The sequence below is a fragment of the Phoca vitulina genome, unplaced genomic scaffold (genome assembly GCF_004348235.1).
Source record: "Phoca vitulina isolate PV1807 unplaced genomic scaffold, GSC_HSeal_1.0 scaffold21, whole genome shotgun sequence".
Classification (NCBI taxonomy): Eukaryota; Metazoa; Chordata; class Mammalia; order Carnivora; family Phocidae; genus Phoca; species Phoca vitulina.
The window spans coordinates 28,202,385-28,220,842 of NW_022589724.1; the positions used below are offsets into that span (position 1 = coordinate 28,202,385).

Genomic DNA, 18,458 nt, shown 5'->3' on the forward strand with positions numbered 1-18,458 from the left:
GTACGTTTTACGTTTTTGAGGTTCATCTATATTGCAGCACATAACAGCATGTCATTCTTTTTTATTGTTGAGTATTCTTCCATTATTTGGACATACATTTTGTTTATCCATCCACCAACTGAGGGACATTTGGATGGTTTCCAGTTCTCGGCCATGACGACTAATGCTGCTGTGAACACTCACGGACAAGTTTTTGTGTGGATATGTGTTTTCATTTCTCTGGGGTGGATTCCTAGGAGTAGAATTGCTGGGTCTTATAAAGTAAGTTTGTGTTGAACTTTTTAAGAAACTGCCAAGCTGTTTTCTAGAGCGGCCCTATGGTTCTACATTCCCACCCGCAGTGTACGAGGGCTCCAGTTTCTCCACATCCTCACCAACACTTGGTTTTGTCTGTTTGATTCTAGTATATCTCTTTGTGGTTTTAGTTTCCATTTCTTGAATGACCAGTGATACTGAGCATCTTTTCATGTGCTTATTAGCCATTTGTATTTCTTCTTTGTTGACATCAATTAAAAATCTTTTACCTACTTTTTAATTGGTTTGTATACTGTCTTATTATTGAGTGATAAGAGTTCTCTGTATTCTGGATACAAGGTCTTTATCAGATGTATGATAGAATGTAGGAATTTTTTAATCTTCCTTCCACCAGGACCAGAAATTGTGTAAGGCAGGGAACCGCTAACTGTAATAATAATTAACGTGTGATATTTGAGTGCTCATTATGAGCTGGACACTGGGCTGCGTGTTTTATACCGATTGTTTAAGTAAGATACTTTCTCATTTTCGGAAGGTTATGAGACTGTTTCAAATGCTTGCTTTCCAGTTAACAGTTTTTGATAGATAAAGAAAAGAAATAGTTGACTTAGAAAATTCTTGATTTCTATGAGTTAGAATTGGTGTTTTAATATTATTACCATACAGATTACGTGGCTGTTATAACAGATGCAGAATACCAGCAGCTTTAAACAAGCTAGGTGTTTATTTCCCTCCTCTGTAACAGGCTGACATTAACTGGCTGTAGATGGGGACTCCACAGGGTCAGATACCTCCATCTTACTACTCTTTAAAATGTGGATTCTACCTCAATTCCAAATGGCCACTCCACCTGTCCTGTCCTTGTGCAGGGAGTGGGAAGTAGAAAGGAGAGGGGGGCTGCCCATTCCTTTTAAGAAAGAGGCCCAGAAGTTGCCTGTATCATTTCTGCTCACATCTTTGGTTAAAACTCAGTGACGTGGTAATGCTGAGGTACAAGAGAGACTGGGAAATGTAGTCTTTACTGTGGGGCCATGTGGCTATCTACAGCTAAGGTTAAGGTCTAAAACTTAGGGGTTGAGGGTGAGAGAGGAGAACAGATGTTGGGAACCATTGTTGGCTTGGGGGTTCCTGTAACTAGCCCGTGTGGGATTCCCATTAATTTTTCCTCAGAGAAAGTCTAGTTGATATGTAGTTATTAGCCTAAACCTTATCGAGGAGTTAACTTTTACTATTGTTTTGGAATTGCCTCAGAATGCTCTTCCTGCTGAAATAGCCATAAATATGAATTATTATTGCTTAGGAAATGTGAAAATTAACTTAGCAGTTAAATCCAATTTAGGAGTTGCCTTACTGAATATAGAGCTTATGCACCAGCTGGTCGATAGGGTGGCAGACAGCTTCTGGAAGTCGACTTTGGGAGCAGAACTCTTTGTCATTTTCTTTTCAAGTGACTCTTTCCTCCTGACATCACCACAGTGCCACTTAACGAGCAGTTTCTCCAGTGTTATCTGTAGCCGTTCTTCTCTGGTTAATATGTAGCTTTGGATTAATATGCCATATCTGGCGCTTTAGGAGGAAAAAGCAGTACCATTTCATTTAGAGATGCCATTGCTTCTCTAAGGACAACAGTCATTTCTAACAAGTGTAGGGAGAAATCTTCTGGACCCATTTGTCCTTTGTGTGCGTTTAAAAACCTTGACCACAAAACAAATTGCTGCTGAATGTTTTGAAGAAACAAACATAAAACTCCTTTAGTGTTTCATTTCTAGGTTTTTAGTCCTAACAATTACCGAGAAATTTGCCTTCCTCAGGCGCAGCTCCAGGCTGCTGAGAGGATCTTAATGCTGAGGGAGCTCATACTTGTATAGCCCATTTCAGCTGCCCCAGAGATAACCTGGATAAACACCGGCCCCTCTGCGAACCTCCTGATCCCTGCTGGGCCTTGCACTGTGGGGAGGTTCAGACGATGTGTTTTCCTTCCTTACTGGCCCTTCTCTCTACACTCCCTCCAGCTGCCTGCCTCCCCCACCCCCAAGTAACGTGATCTCCCAAGCCTGCTCACTGCTGGCCAGATTCTTTCAGTCTTAGAGAAAGAGAGGGAAAATTAACCACTGGTTTCCCAGTCAAAGTGAACAAAACTATAAAAGCCAAAAGCAGCATTTGAAAATAAAAGAAGTCTTACTTGTAAATAACCCGTGCTCGGGCTTTTCCTTTATCAGTGTTTCTGCAAAAGTGTGCTTAAGTTTACCTTACTCTATAGATAATAGTCTGAAGCATTTTGATTTTTGCAACATTGCTATTTTTGATTTGTTTTATAGATATTGTAATCTTTATTCAATATTCACATTAAAGGCAAACAAGACTTTTAGGGATTTGAAATAAAATTCTTGGCATTCATTTCAAAAGTTAACCAAAGTAAAGGGACAGAGACAATTCACGAAAATGTTTGAAACCTCTTTGAGTTGAATTCAGGCACTTAGTGTTTAATACGAATTATCCCAAACTATTTTTTGTTTAATAATATATCTGTTTCTAACTTAACTTGTAAGTGGATTTGACTGGGTTTAGGAATTCAGGATTTGGTTGTTTCTTCACCACCAGCAATATTATGATTTGAGACCTATAGTATGCAACAAATTTTAAATAGTTTTGCAGCCTGGTGTCCTAAAATTGGTCTGTCAGCTCTTGATTATGGGTACCTACCTAGTCGGTGTGATAGAATGGAAAAAAATCTAACAAGGGAGTTTGGAGATCTGGGTTCTTTTCCTGGCTCTGCCATACCTTGCTGTGAGACCTCGTGCAAGTTATTTAATCTGTCTGTGCCTCAGTTGTCTCATCTATAAAATGGGCAAAATAGATTCTGATGAAAAATGATTAAATGTGGAAGACCTGTTTTTATCTCCGTTTGCTCCCCAAGCTCTACTGAAATGATAGTAAGAAGATTTTTTTCAAAGTGAAAATTCATAAGGGCAAAAGAACCAAAAAGGATAAGTAGATAAGAAAGGTGAACACATTTTTGAAAATGGAAGGCAGTCAGAAGGAAATTGAAGTCTAACCTCTTCTGAGAGAGACATTAGAAGTGAGCCAGTGTGCTTGTAAGATCCTGAGAAAAAAATCGACGTTAGAGGCATTAGTACTACAGAAAGCAGGGAGTGGTGAGGCCTGTAACTGAAATCGAGGGATCAATTGAAAGTCGGTAAAAGGAATGTTTAGGTTCTTCATTCACACTGCTCCCCAACTCTGTACAGCAGATGACCACCTCTCCTTCCCACCTATTTGAGACTAGAAGTATTATATTGACAAATTGCCCTATAGAGGCCCTGGACTCAGGGGCATTACTTTCACCGTGGATACATATAAGCCAAGGGACTGAAAACAGTGGGGTGAGCAAGAGCAGAATTTTTCTTAAAAAATATTTTATTTATTTATTTGACAGAGAGTGAGAGAGAGAAGGAGCAATAGGACGGATCAGAGGGAGGGAGAGAGAGAGAGAAGCAGACTCCTTGCTGAGCAGGAAGCCTGATGTGGGGCTTGATCCTAGGACCCTGAGATCATGACCTGAGCCGAAGGCAGACGCTTAAACAACTGAGCCACCCAGGCGCCCCCAATTTTTTATTTTTATTTTTTTTAAAGATTATTTATTTATTTATTTGAGAGAGAGAAAGCGTGAGAGGGAGAGGGTCAGAGGGAGAAGTGGACTCCCTGCTGAGCAGGGAGCGGGATGCCGGACTCATCCCGGGACTCCAGGATCATGTCCTGAGCCGAAGGCAGTTGCTTAACCAACTGAGCCACCGAGGTGCCCCCCAGTTCTTTTTTAAAGTAAGCTCTATGCTCAACATGGGGCTTGAACTCACAACCCCAAGATCAAGAGTCGCATGCTCTACCTGTTGAGCCAGCCAGGCACCCTGAGCAGATTTTTTTTTTTTTTTTAAGTCTGCATACTAAATAGCGAGATTCTAGGCCCTCTTCTAATAAATGCCAGCTAGGGCCCTAACAGAGAGATGGAAAATTTTTTTTCTGGGAAAAAAAAAACAAAACCAAAATTGAACAGCCCTAGAAAAAGCCCTACAGATACCAACATTTGGGGATTCTCTTGAAGGAAAAGTGAGCTTACCACTTTCCTTCACTGAAGCCCACCAGTTGTGCTCCTCCCCGCATACGTTTTAGTTCCTCATTTATTTAGAAGAGTCTCTAACAGATAAAAGGTAAAACATTCACAGAAAAAAGGAACTTGGTTGAAATAAAGACAATGCAGGAAACAGAAGAAGAGTCCAGAAGAGTCTTTGCTGTCCTTAGGGAGACATATTGCAAACATCAAGCAACAGTGTTAATAAAAATAATCACAATAATAAAATAATGAGAATATCAGAATAATAACAAGCTCTTTAATATTGAGAACATTATAGCCAAAAGTTAAAATTCCACAGAAGACTTAGAATGCAGCCTATTGCAGGAAACAGTACATAAAGAAAAGACATAGACAATGAGAGAGAACAGATAAGAAAATTAGAAGCTCAGTCCCAGAGGTTCGGTATCCATCTGATAGGAATTCTAGAAGGAGAAAGCCAAAAGAAAATGGAGGAGAATTTAGGAGATAGTATCAGGGAAAACCTCAGAGTGGGTGTTCTCCAGAGCTAAATGACTTAACATCTTCTAATTGGATTAGCTCCTGAGGTGCCAGCATTATAAAAGACTCACTCCTAGTTGTATCATTGTGAAATTTCAGAACACCAGGAGTATTAGAAGATACTCCAGAGCGTCCAAAAAGAAAAACAGGTTATTATATAAAAGATCAAGAATCAGAGTGGAATTGCATTTCTAAACAATACTGGAAACTAGAAACTAGTGGAAAAACATCTTCAAAATTAAGTGGGAAAAATTAATTTTAACCTAGAATTCTGTACCCATCCAAACTGTCAGAGTAGGTTTGGAATGTACCCTCCCCGCACTTTTTTTCCAGGAAGCCACTGGACAATGTATTACAGCAAAATGAGGATGGAAGTCAGTAAACAGAACTGAGGGGGCACCTGGGTGGCTCAGTTGGTTGAGCATACCACTGTTGGTTTCAGCTCAGGTCATGATCTCGGAGTCATAGGATCGAACCCCGCGTTGAGCTCCACGCTCAGCGCATAGTCTGCTTGTCTCTCTTCCTCTGCTTCTCCCCCACTCGCACGCTCTCTCTCAAAAAATGAATAAATAAAATCTTTTAAAAAATAAAAATAAATAGAACTGAGAATATTTTAAGGGTTTTAGTATTTGGAAAAAATACTACTAGGTGTTTGACAGATCTTTGAAATATTTGGGAGTAATAGTAATAGATCTGTAGAAGATTAACCAAATGAAAGAAATCAAGGCAATTAATATCTCTAAGATAAATAAAGGAAACATTCGTAGTATATTATTGATGGAACAGTGAACAATATATAATCACAGTAATGTAAACACTGACTATTGACTTAACCAAAAATTGTGATTTTACTGTTTAGGGAGGTTGGGATACTACTATAATAAGTTAATATATAATGTGGAAAGCTGATGAATCCAGAAACAACAATATGAGGACATTAATTAGAAATCTGAAGGAGGCTGCCTGCCTCTGGGGCAGCAGACTGGGGGATGGAGTCAGGGGATTGCTGTATTTATTACAAAACTTTAGTACTATTTGATTTTAACCTTGTGTATAATACAAAAATTAAAAGTAATAAAAAATAAAATGGGCATACCAATAATAAATTAGTTTCCTCTTTGAGAAAAATTACTGTTTAATAGTTCTATTTGACTTGTTAATTATTAAAATGTAGTAGAGTCTTACTATAATGAGATTTCCTAGAAAGTAGATTTACTCTAAGTTCAGATTTGGCCTCCAATTGAGAATTGTGGCTCTGGAAATACCAAGGGAACTAACAAAACAATCAGTGTTACCTGGAAAGACAGTCCTGTGTGCAGTTAGCTCATCAAGTCCTGGGCCTGAAATAGGCACCCATTAAAGGTGTGGGGTGTGGAGTTTGTGATTCACCACAAAGCTGTGGTTGCAATCCCTGGCTTTAGGATGAAAGGTAGGACTCCGTGACATTTCAATCGTAGTTGCTACTCCTACTCCATAGCTAGTTTCTTTCCCCTAATAAAATAAATGGCTTCCTTGTCCCTTGGAAAACCTCTAGACTACTTTCACTCCCTCAGACTGTGCTTGCTGGAATCATTTTCACATATCACATTTGTTAATTTTAGCTCTTGACTTAGTCCCAGTAAGACTTAGGCAGGAACACAGACCATCATCTGATCTGGTAAGAGGGCTCTTTTGGAAATAACAATAGCTACTGTTTATGGAGCCCCTTCCATACATTGTTTCTAATCTTCATAACCCTGTGAGATAGCTCCTCTCCCCCAGTGTTACAGTTGAGACAGTGGAGGCTCTGGGAGGTGAAGTCACTTGCCCAGGCCACCACAGTGGACGGCAGAGGTGCAATTCAGAGCTAGGCTGCGTGATGTAGCTCATTCAGCCTCCGTTGCGTTGCCTCCCCCAGTCCAGAGTCAGCAGGCCTTTGTGACACTCAACCCCCAGGTCGTACAATCTCCCAGAAAACTTACAAGACAAAGAGATGCCTGTGTGTCCTTATACAGTGGCCAAAATGGATGTGACTGCTTTGGTCTTCTGAGCTGCATTTTCCTTCAGTCGGACACACACTGGACACGGAGAGCTAGAGAACCCAGCAGGCTGTCAATGGAAAGTGTTTGCAGAGTCAGAGCAAGTGGGCTTTTTGGCAGGTGCATATGAAATAGCATGCACATGCCTCAAGATCTTTGCTCTCCACACGCTCCCCCACCCCCCAAGTTATTGGCTGGGCTGGAAACAGTGGAGGGGTCAGTCACATTTGGCATCATTTGGTCCTGGGGGGTCCCAAACCAGGCCCCATGTCAGGCCTCCTGCCTCCTTCCCTTGACCCACGTCAGCCCCCCTTTTTAAATAGGACTGAACTCCAAACTTTAAAAAAAAATTGTCTTTAGCCTAAAATCTTAAAAGAAGGGTCCTCTTCTGATAACTTGTTCTAGAGTTACACATTTCCTAGATTTAAAAAAATTGCCTTCAGGGGTGCGCCAGGATGGCTCATTCGGTTAAGCCTTCGGCTCAGGTCATGATCCCAGAGTCCTGGGATCAAGCCGGTGTGGGGCTCCCTGCTCATTGGGGAGTCTGCTTCTCCCTCTCCCTCTGCCCCTCCCCAGCTCATGCTCACTCACTCTCTCTCAAATAAATAAAATCTTTAAAAAATATATATAAAAATAAACAAAAAATTGCCTTCAAAGGAAAAAATTTTAGAAATACCCATTCCTGTTTGTCCAATTCCTGGTGAAAACAAGAAACAGCTCTTCTCTATTCTAAAACGTAGTGGTTTTCAACCTTAAGTATGCACACAAATCATTTGGGGAATGTTAAGATGTAGCCCATTCCATGTATTCTGATTCTAAAGGACTAGAATGGAGACCAAGAGCCTGCATTTTATTTATTTATTTATTTATTTATTTAGGGGTAAAGATTTGTTTATTTTAGAGAGAGCGCGCGTGAGGAAGGGGAGGGGCAGAGGGGAAGGGAGAGGGAGAAAATCTCAAGCAGGCTCCGCCCAGTGGGGAGCCTGCAGCGGGGCTCAATCCCATGACCCTGAGATCATGACTGAGCTAAAACCAAGAGTCAGACACTTAACCAACTAAGCCACCCAGGCACCCCCAAGAGTCTGCCTTTTAAGCAAGTGTCCCAGGTGATTCAAAATAGGTTGTCCGTAGGGGCACCTGTGAGATCAAGCCCCATCTCCGGCTCCGTGCTGGGCATGGAGCCTGCTTGAGATTCTCTCTCTCCCTCTGCCCCTTGCCCTGCTTGGGCGTGCGCTCGCCCGCTCTAAAAAAAAAAAAAAAAAAAAGTCCATGGACTATACTTTCAGAAACACAGCTCAGATCACATACTTTAATTAAGGACCTGAATTCTTTCTTTCCTAATATTCTTACTACATTTTAAAATATTTTATTTTATTTTATTTATTTATTTTTTTTAAAGATTTTATTTATTTATTTGATAGAGAGAGATAGCGAGAGCAGGAACACAAGCAGGGGGAGTGGGAGAGGGAGAAGTGGACTTCCCGCGGAGCAGGGAGCCTGATGTGGGGCTCGATCCCAGGACCCTGGGATCATGACCTGAGCCGAAGGCAGACGCTTAACGACTGAGCCACCCAGGTGCCCCTACATTTTAAAATATTTTAAAATAGTTCTAATTCTCTGAATTGTTTTCTTTTAAAACATTTTTTCTAGAGGCGCCTGGGTGGCTCAGTCGGTTAAGCAACTGTCTTTGGCTCGGGTCATGATCTCAGCGTCCTGGGATCGAACCCCACATCGGGCTCCCTGCTCGGTGGGAGGCCTGCTTCTCCCTCTCCCACTCCCCCTGCTTGTGTGTTCCCTCTCTCACTGTCTCTCTGTCAAATAAATAAATAAAATCTTAAAAAAAAAACCTAACAGTTAATGATTTTTATTTCATCCTCTAGCTTTGCTCATACTATCCTTCCACTTTAATTGAAAATTATGTGCCATTTTGGAAAGGTCAGGGGTTTGGGACCGTACTACTTCCAGGATGTGCGACCTTGGACAGAACCCTCTCCTGGCCCCTTCAAGTTTCCTTACCTGTGAAATGGAATTGTTGTGACCCTTGTGTCTGGCACTTATCAGGCGCATATTAAACGTCTGTTTCTTTCCCCAACTGAATGCAATTGAACAAACAAGTTAGTTCACAGTCTTTCATTTCTTTGCTTAAGTTAATGCCTGTGGGTTTAAGGTTGCTTAACGGGAAGCTTTCTTGGGCCTTTTTTCATTCTAGGAAGAAGATAGAGGCTCTCTTTCATTTGCTTGTAACAATGCTTTTTGTATCTTGCAAATGAGTTTTGAAACTATCAAAAGCTGGATCAGGAAAGAATAGTCCAGTTTGATATGGTAGTGTACAGTTAAGCAAAATTTTCAATATTCGTTGTTGCTAATTCAGAGTGTTTTGCCAGACCTGTTGCTGCATGGTTTTATAACTAAAATTTAAAAGATTTGGACATAGTTTATAAGTATTACTCATTTTAAGAGGACTTAAGAGGATAAGGTCATTGTAGACTCAAGAAGAGAATATTAGTAATAGTCATTAGCTTTTTAAAATAAATTTACATCCAATATAAAGTACAGGACATGCAAACAAATATCTGGGCCTATATTAACCGATAGTATTCAAGGATATGGTTAGAATCACAAAAATGCCTATTAATATATAATTCTTGGCATTAAACCGCCAATTTGGACATAGCTTTTTTTTTTAAGATATTATTTATTTATTTGACAGAGAGGGACACAGTGAGAGAGGGAACACAAGCAGGGGGAGTGGGAGAGGGAGAAGCAGGCTTCCCGCCGAGCAGGGAGCCCGATGCGGGGCTCGATCCCAGGACCTGGGATCACGACCCAAGCCAAAGGCAGACGCCTAACGACTGAGCCACCCAGGTGCCCCTGGCTATAGCTTTTTAAATCTGAAGTGCTGTATCAATGACAGACTTTATTATAGTTTGGTCCAAAGCCCTTGAACTTTCCAGAATGGCACCAAAACAGATACTGTATTTTTCAGTTTGTGCTAGTGGCACCCTTGATTTTTATTTTTGGCTTTACACCTGGGAGTTTGAAAGTTTTAAGACAACACAAAACAAGTCAGCAGTCACTACCTGCGGGCTCTCTAGCAGAATGACAGTGCCTTGAGAACCTAGATAGCATCCACAGTTAGTGCACATCACTTGTGTCTCCAGGTGGTGGGAACTGCGTACTTAGTTCCTGGACTGTGCTTTCTTAGGTGCTCATGAGCCCTGAGCTGGTACCACAGCATGAACCATACATAGGTCCACTCATTTGCAGGACAGACACATTTTGTACATTGATCAGAATTTGGAAGGACAAAATGATGCCCTGGCTGAGAACCCCTGTGATACACACTAGTCACATCCAGTCCGATTGTGAATTTTTATGTGCTATATTTGGCAGACCTACATGAAGATCTTGTTACTTAGCCATTCCAAGATACCCAGATTTGGGTTTTTTTTTAAGATTTTTTTATTTATTTGACAGAGAGAGACACAGCGAGAGACGGAACACAAGCAGGGGGAGTGGGAGAAGGAGAAGCAGGCCTCCTGCCAAGCAGGGAGCGCAATGTGGGGCTCGATCCCAGGACACTGGGATCGTGACCTGAGCCGAAGGCAGACACTTAACGACTGAGCCACCCAGGCACCCCAAGATACCCACATTTTTGTTGTTACAGGATAGGCTGGAAAGTATAACAAATGAGTCCAGCTTTGCCTTCTGGGGTTGACCACTCGTAGCCAGAGTCTCTTAACCAGCACTTCCTCTGAAATATATGATGTTAGCTATTTAACCAAAGATAAAGAAATCCAAGGTTTTAATCTACTTGGAATTTATTGTTGATGGGAGGGGGCTGTGTCATCTACTGGTCAGGAGCCTGATCCTTGGAACTGGGCAAAGCAGGGTTGGTTTCCAACTATGGTGCCTTGGGCAGGGTGCTTGACTTCTCCAACCATCAGGTTTTTACCTGAAGAATTGGGATAATGATTCTCTTTTCCTCACAGGATCATCGTGCAAATGCAATGTTGTAGTGAATGGACCATGTTTCTCATAAATGTCTGACACACAGTAAGGTCTCAGTAAATATCCTCCCTCATTATTCATGTGTTCTAAGATGTGAGCTACATTAATTTTTCTGTGTTGCAGTTATCTGACAATTAAATAAATATTGATTAAATAAAATAAATGCCTTTTCTTATTGTTATTGAAATATATCTGATTTTTATTAAATGATTTGGTATGATTGGGTTCCCTGTTATTTCCCACCGATCTAGACTTCTGGCCTTATGCCAAGTAATACACTATTGTGATTATTGTTATTTTATGTTATAATAACGTAGATTATCAGTCCTAACCAGAGTTCTAAAGATTTCGGCTCTATAGAGCAATGAAATCGGTTTTAAATAATAGTACCCCTGGCACTTACCAAACAAGGAAAAAAGTTCCCCGTTGAAGAAAATAAGGCACGGGGGGCGCCTGGGTGGCTCAGTCGTTTGGCGTCTGCCTTCGGCTCAGGTCATGATCGCAGGGTCCTGGGATCGAGCCCCACATCGGGCTCCCTGCTCCGCGGGAAGCCTGCTTCTCCCTCTCCCACTCCCCCACCCCCGGCTTGTGTTCCCTCTCTCACTGTGTCTCTCTCCGTCAAATAAATAAAAATCTTAAAAAAAAAAAAAGAAAAAGAAAGAAAAGAAGGCACAGGCCCTGCCTCTATGACATGGGTTCTTGTTGTGGAAGCTGAATTCCCTTTACATATAATCAGAAATTATGTTTGAATTCGAACTTACCTCTCTTCCGTTTCCAGCCACCTCCTAGTATGAATGTATGATTTGACAAATGTCTTGCATACCTGTGAGGTTGTCGTGTGGGTTCTAGCTCTCAGATTACTCATTCTTTATACACCCACTGAGTTAGCCTTAATCACCGTAAACTCAGTGAACATAAATGAGACCAGTATTGGTAACTGCAGTGGAATTTGCATTATTCACCAACATTTTGGGGACCCAGGGTTTGCCAGAGCCCCGCGCACCGGCGTTGTTCGGCTTTTAGCGGCGCAGGTTGGGGGGCATCTCGCCACAGAGATGCTCGAGGTTCCAAAGGTGGTGCTGAGCAGGCCTGCGCTCCCGGCAGCCCGAGTAGCCGGTGTCTTTCTTGGGACTTTAGGACTTTCCAACGTTGAGAACCACTCGATGCTGCACCTAAAAACAGACCCCCTGTTGACTTAGAAGCCGGCCCCGGGGTTGGTTTTGGACCGCGGCAGAGGGCCACGGCCAGGCTGGGCCTGGCGATCGCCGGGAAGAGTGGGGCCGGCCGGTCGGCCGGCGCGGCGCCGAGAGGGTTAAGGCGGCGGCGGCAGTGGCGGGGGCGGGCCTCGCGGGCCGGGCTTGGGGCCCTTTGTTAACAGGCGCGTCCGGAGCGGAGACGGAGACGCAGCCGCGGCCATGGGCGCGCGCGCGGGGCGGCGGCGAGGCGGCGTGGCGGTGCCGCCGGGGCGCGGGAGGGCGCGCGGGGCCAGCGGGGCGTGCCGGGCCTGAGCGCGCGGTGCAGCGAGCGCGGGGGAGGGGTGCCGGCCCCGAGGCCGCCGGCACGCGAAAATGTTGGAGATTTGCTTGAAGTTGGTGGGCTGCAAGTCCAAGAAGGGGCTCTCCTCGTCCTCCAGCTGTTACCTGGAAGGTAAGCGCCGGCCGGCGCCGAGCGGATCAGGGCGGCCGCGGGGCGGCGGGCCGGGCCTTCCCGGGCCGCGCCCGCCCGCGCGCGCTCCCTCCTCTCCCTCCCTGCCCTCCCTGGCCCTCCCTTCCCCTTCCCTTTCTCCCCCTCCCTCTCTGGCTCTTCCTCGGTCTTTCCTGCGACCACGCCTGGGCGCTGCGGGGCCGAGCGGGAGGGTGCGGGGCTCCGGTCCCCGCGCCCTAACCCCGGGAGAGCCCACGCCGGGATGGCGGTGTCGCCGGGCCCCCAGCCGCGGGGCTCTCCCCGAGAAAGTTTGAGAAAGCGAACTCTACAGGCCCGAACGGCCTTGTGAGCCCACGTTGTGGAATTTCTACCGTTAATTGGGAATTATGTGTCAAAAAGGTCGACCCGTGTTTGTGAAACATGTGATTTTCATTAAGGATCGTGTACAAAGGAACACGGCTCTACCATTTATGGATACAGAATTCAAGCGATCTTTCTACCCCACACCCCACGCTCACAACCCCCAACCAGTGTTATATGCAGACCACGAAGAGGTCTTAGGAATTCTCCCTTTTCGGGGTTGGGGGAAGCGAAATTACAGATTTTAGGAAGGCATTGTGAATGAGTTCAGAGTACTTGGCGGGGGAGGGGGAAGCCTCATGTTAGGTTCGCTCCATAAAGCGCAGAGCCAGGAGCATCTTACTTTTGCCTTCTTTCCATTCTACTTTCCTTCTCTCACCCCCGTGTTCTTCTTTCCTGTTGTCTTTCCTTTTCTGTGCCAGTAACAACGGAAAAAAAGTGAACTGGGATGGTGCGTGGTCGTCATTTTGTAGCTTCGAGTGGAGGAAATCGATCTGACTTAGGGACTGGTCATCCCGGACGTAATCCTGCTGGCATTCATTTCTCGGTCGTTTTCACTTAGGACTTAAAATAGGAATAGAAATGTAAATCTCATTTTAGAACAAGTATGATTTTTGCTATAGTGCCATGAAGTTGTAATGTTTTACTTTTTAAAATGAAGGAAAAATAAAGGAAGGCCTCATAAGTGGTCTAATCTCTCTTCCTTACAACTTTTTTTTTTTTTTTTTTAACACCCCACAACCCTCACCGGGCACCTTTTTTTTTTTTTCTTTTTGACTTGAGGGTCTGCCTGAAGTCACATAAGCAGCTTAAACCTTAAGCACCAGTGTGGTAGGTGAAACCTGTTTGCCCTTGCTGCCACAGTATGTATACATCCATCAATCCCCTTCCCTGTTCGGGATTTTCGACCTTGGAGCAGGCTCACAAAATCCGGCATTTGGAGGGAGGAGATGGTTTATTTGTCCCCAAAAGTTGGCATCTGAAGCAGCCAAAATAATCTTCAGTTAATCCATCGCTTATTTTCCAAGTTGCTCAAAATTCTGAACACATTCTCACTTACATCTGTATCCAGTTAATGTTAGGCATTATCATCTCCATTTTGCAGATGGACGCCTTCCGTGGAGTAGAAGAACAGACTTTTGAGCTGCAGAGTTGGAGGAAAGTTTAGGTCACAGCAGAGCTGTGATACTGTTTTGTTTTCTTGGCATAAACTAGAGATATAGTGTGTACCTGGCTGCTTTAATTATTGGGGTTTGGGGGGTTATCTAATCCTAAATGTCTCATTCCATCCTGTCTTGAAATAATGTAGCCTACTGAGTCTCAAAAAAACCCAGCTGTGGTAACACAGACTGCCTTGGGTTAAGGCTGCATCTAGGAAGGAATCACTATAGGAATTCTCTCTTCTTACTGAGTTTCCCTTACTTTGCTAGTGTATTTAATTGGAGAAAACAAATGGAATTATTGTTTTGTAAGTGGAGAGAATTTAACAAACCTCAGTGATCGTTTCTTGAAGACTGGACGTGCTATTAGTCTCTTGGGAAGAACAGTTGCCAACATCTGGATAAGTAATCCAGTCTTTCCGTTTTTACTGACGTCCTAAATCAATCAATCAGTGTTTATTGACACCCACTCAGGGCTCAGGCAGCTCAGGTCACAGAGAGAAAGGAATATGGTCAAGTTTTCCATTCTGTCAAAGAGGGTTCAGCCATAAACGCAACTTGAACACACATCTACTTGCTACCCAGGCCTAGCTGTCAAAGAAATAATTAAATGCTTACTGTATGCCAAGCTCTATTTTGGCATCCTGTATGATTTAGTGTGCTTGTTTCTCATGATGGCCCTGTGGTTATTTCCACTTCATAGATGAAGAATCTAAGGCACCAAAAGGTTAGGAAACTTGCCTGAGGTCACAGAGCTAGCAAGTGGTGGTTGGGATTTGAACCCATGCTGTCTGGGTCCAAAGAGCCCAGTTTTAAAGAGCCCAGTTTTAGCTGTTCTGTGCTTTACTAACTGTGACTGTGACCTTTGGCACTCTCTTTGGATGTTAAAATAGTATCTTCAAGAAACACTCAAATGCCTGAAATAGGGTATTCTTTCTTTTCTAGAAAACTAATGCTGATAAAAATTATCTTTACCAGTAGAAGTAAAAATGATTATCTTTACCGGTAGAATATTTTAAACATATTTTAAAATAGTTCTACATCCTAAAAAAATTCTAAAAGGGTATTTTGTGAAAAGTAATTGTGTCTCCTATCCAGTTTCCCTATACCCAGAGGCAATCACTCAGAGTTTCTCGTGTATCCTTCTGGGAATATCCTACGCATATAATAAGTATTTATAGCATTTGAATTTTGTGTTCCAACTCTGTGAAAATGTATGTTTATAGCAACATCTTTCACTATGACCACATTTAGCTTTACAACCTTAGGTCTACTTCAAACATTGAATTTTCTGATTATTTCTTCCCCCTAGAGATGTGGAAGAAAACATGAATACTAGCCATTTGAATTCGCTTTTTTCCCAGTTTTCTTTGTTCATGTTTGTATTTGCATACATTGTGCATGACTGTTGTACGTGGATATGCTAGTTCTGTAGTGTGGAATCGAAATTCAATGTCTTGTGAAGTGAACTCTAATTGAACTTTGTAAATTTATTTTAAGGGCCCGCTTTTAAATGCCTCTTTTCAGCAGGTAACTTTCTGGTGGATGCTTTATGTGGCGCTAGCCACACAGATACGCTGTTAGAACTTCTGCTTCAGAGGAGCTCATGCTCTCTTTCTAAATACTCTCTTCTGAGGTCATCACATGCTTCCCTTGTGTAGTAACAAAGAAAATATGAGGCTTTTTCAGGAACCTAATAGAAAGCCAGCCAGTCCTCTCATTTGAGGTTACATTAAAATTGTTGAGCATTTCTGATGTGACAGGCCTCGGCACTAAGCACTTCATACACATCCTCACTTCATTCTCACACCAGCGCTGTGAGGTTTCTAGAGAAGAGGAGGAGAAGGGCCCCATTTCACTTTGGTTGGAACGACTTCTGAATTTGGAGTCAGGAGAGCCCAGTTTTTGTCTGACCTCTCAGCTTTTCTGCTTCCTTACTTACCTCTAAGAAAGAGCAAACATCCTCTATCCAGCCCACCTCAGAGGATTGTTTTGAGGATCTAGGAGAGGATTCCAGTGAAAGTTTTGAAACCAGTAAGATGCTAAATATTTGTCTTTATACTGACATGCAGTTCCTTTGAGATGTCCCTAAGTCCAGATGGTTCTATGGTAAGGGTATTGCAGAAGTCCCAGTCTCACGTGAGGAACGTGGCTCCAGAGCCAGCGGCCTGGGCCTGGTTGCCAGCCGGGCTTGCCTGCTGAGCTGAGGCATGTTGCTTTCTGAGCCTTGGTGTTCTCATTTGCAAAATACAACTCGTAGTAGTCCCTACCTTGTCGAGTTGGGAGATTTGCTTGAGAGATTTTGTTTAAATTGTTCAGCACAGAGTAAGATGTTATAGCACGTTAGCTGTTACTTTAAACAAATACTTAACAGTCTAAAATGCTGGCATTGCCAGTTTCTCCATTGGCTGAAGGCATGATAGAAATGAGCTGAACCTACCCGTAGTTTTTCTTGTTAACAAAACAGTTTGTTGGGGCGCCTGGGTGGCTCAGTTGGTTAAGCCACTGCCTTCGGCTCAGGTCATGATCCTGGAGTCCCGGGATCGAGTCCCGCATCGGGCTCCCTGCTCAGCGGGGAGCCTGCTTCTCCCTCTGACCCTCCCCCCTCTCATGCTCTCTATCTCATTCTCTCTCAAAATAAATAAATAAAATCTTTAAAAAACAAAACAAAACAGTTTGTTTCCCAGTTTGCTTTGATGCATAGAATTAATGCTTCCTGTCATTGGTTTTAAGGAAAAGTATCCTCCCTTTCTCTAATCCTTTCTCTCTCTCTTTTCTTTTTCTTTTTTTTTTTTTTTTTGCTAAGTTTTTATTTACCTAATCTCTACACCCAACATGGGGCTCGAACTCACAACCCTGAGATCAAGAGTCATATATGCTCTTCTGACTGAGCCAGCCAGGCGTGCCCCCCTCTGATCCTTTCTTATGCCCATGGTGAATGTTTTAATTGTGGAAGAAGAAATCCCATCGGTTCGTGATTGGCATCTTTTTCTCTCCAGAGGCAGTATTTCTGCAGCTGCAAATACGTGAAAACTGAAGACCTCATACTACTCATTACCTTGTTCTAAAATCATCATAATTTTGCCAGTGTAATCACTGATATAGAAACGGGAAAAATTGTCTACGGATAAGCTTAAAAATATATAACAACGTTGTACAACATGATGACTGTATTAACAATACTATATTGTATATTTGAAAGTTGCTAAGAGAGGAAATCTTAAAAGTTGTCATCATAAGGAAAAAATTTGCAACTGTGTGGTGATGGATGTTAACATTGTGGTAACTGATCATTTCACGTTATTGACATGTATCGAGTCAGTATGTTGTACACCTGAAATTTATACAATGTTTTATGTCAGTCGTATCTCAATAAAACTGGAAAAGATAAAATAAAAAAATATATACAACAAGAACTAAAGATCAAATGGGATATTGGAAGAATTTAACTTTTCCTGTGTAATAGTGGATCATAATTAAATGCACTGAAATATTTATAAAATAAATCTTTTTTTTTTTTTTACTTTTTTTAATGGAAAATTCTAAGTCTGTAAGAAAAGCAGATAGCCCATTGAACTCCTTGTACCCATACCTGGCTTTAACAATGACCAAATTATGGTCAATCTTAGGTTGCCCTCTTAGTGCAGCTGACCGAGCATCATTCTCATAATCCAAACGTCCTGAGTTCAAGCCTCAGAGAGGGCAGATTAAGTCACTTCTCATAGTCAGCCGGGCCCAAGGTTATGCTGGTTAAAAAAAGAACACAAAGCACATTATGGGCAATCTTGTTTTCTTGCCTGGTGAAGTTATAGTTCCAAAGACATGTGGGAAAATAGCTTGCTAATTACCGACATTTGAGAGTCTGACTTTGCCCTCAGATGATGAGAGTTGTTATTCTCTGAAGTTGGCTCTCAGATCCTTCTTTCTTAACCCACACCGTAGATACTTTATTATACTGTCTGTGTTGGGTGGTGGTGACAGGAAAGACAGACCGACAGATGAAGGAGACAGAGAAACAGATGGGAATTAAGGAGGAGAGGGAGACAGAGAAAGGCTGAGACCAGAAAGAGAGAACACAGATGAGAAGAGGTGTGGGGGACAGGGGACCGAGGGAGGATGGCTGGAGGTGGGCAGAGGAAGAGACCCAGAGGGGAAAAATTCTCCTTAAAGACCTAATTCTTGGGGCGCCTGGGTGGCTCAGTCGTTAAGCGTCTGCCTTCAGCTCAGGTCATGATCCCAGGGTCCCGGTATCGAGCCCCGCGTCGGGCTCCCTGCTCAGCGGGAAGCCTGCTTCTCCCTCTCCCACTCCCCCCTGCTTGTGCTCGCTCTCTCTGTCAGATAGATAGATAGATAGATAGATAGATAGATAGATAGATAGATAGA

The 18,458-nt window shown here is 43.0% G+C and overlaps 1 protein-coding gene across 3 annotated transcripts in view; it reads left to right on the top strand.

Annotated features, from left to right (window-relative positions):
• The window catches only part of ABL1 (ABL proto-oncogene 1, non-receptor tyrosine kinase), a 135,499-nt gene that overhangs the window by 77,233 nt on the left and 39,808 nt on the right, over positions 1-18,458 (top strand). Inside the window, exon 1 of one of the 3 annotated variants that reach the window (XM_032418187.1) lies at positions 12,416-12,558. The exons of the other annotated variants lie outside the window; for them this stretch is intronic. Within the exon in view, the coding sequence (XP_032274078.1) occupies positions 12,480-12,558 (79 nt within the window). The 5' untranslated portion in view covers positions 12,416-12,479. Of the gene's footprint in view, positions 1-12,415; positions 12,559-18,458 lie in introns of those variants that run through there. 3 annotated transcript variants of the gene reach the window in all.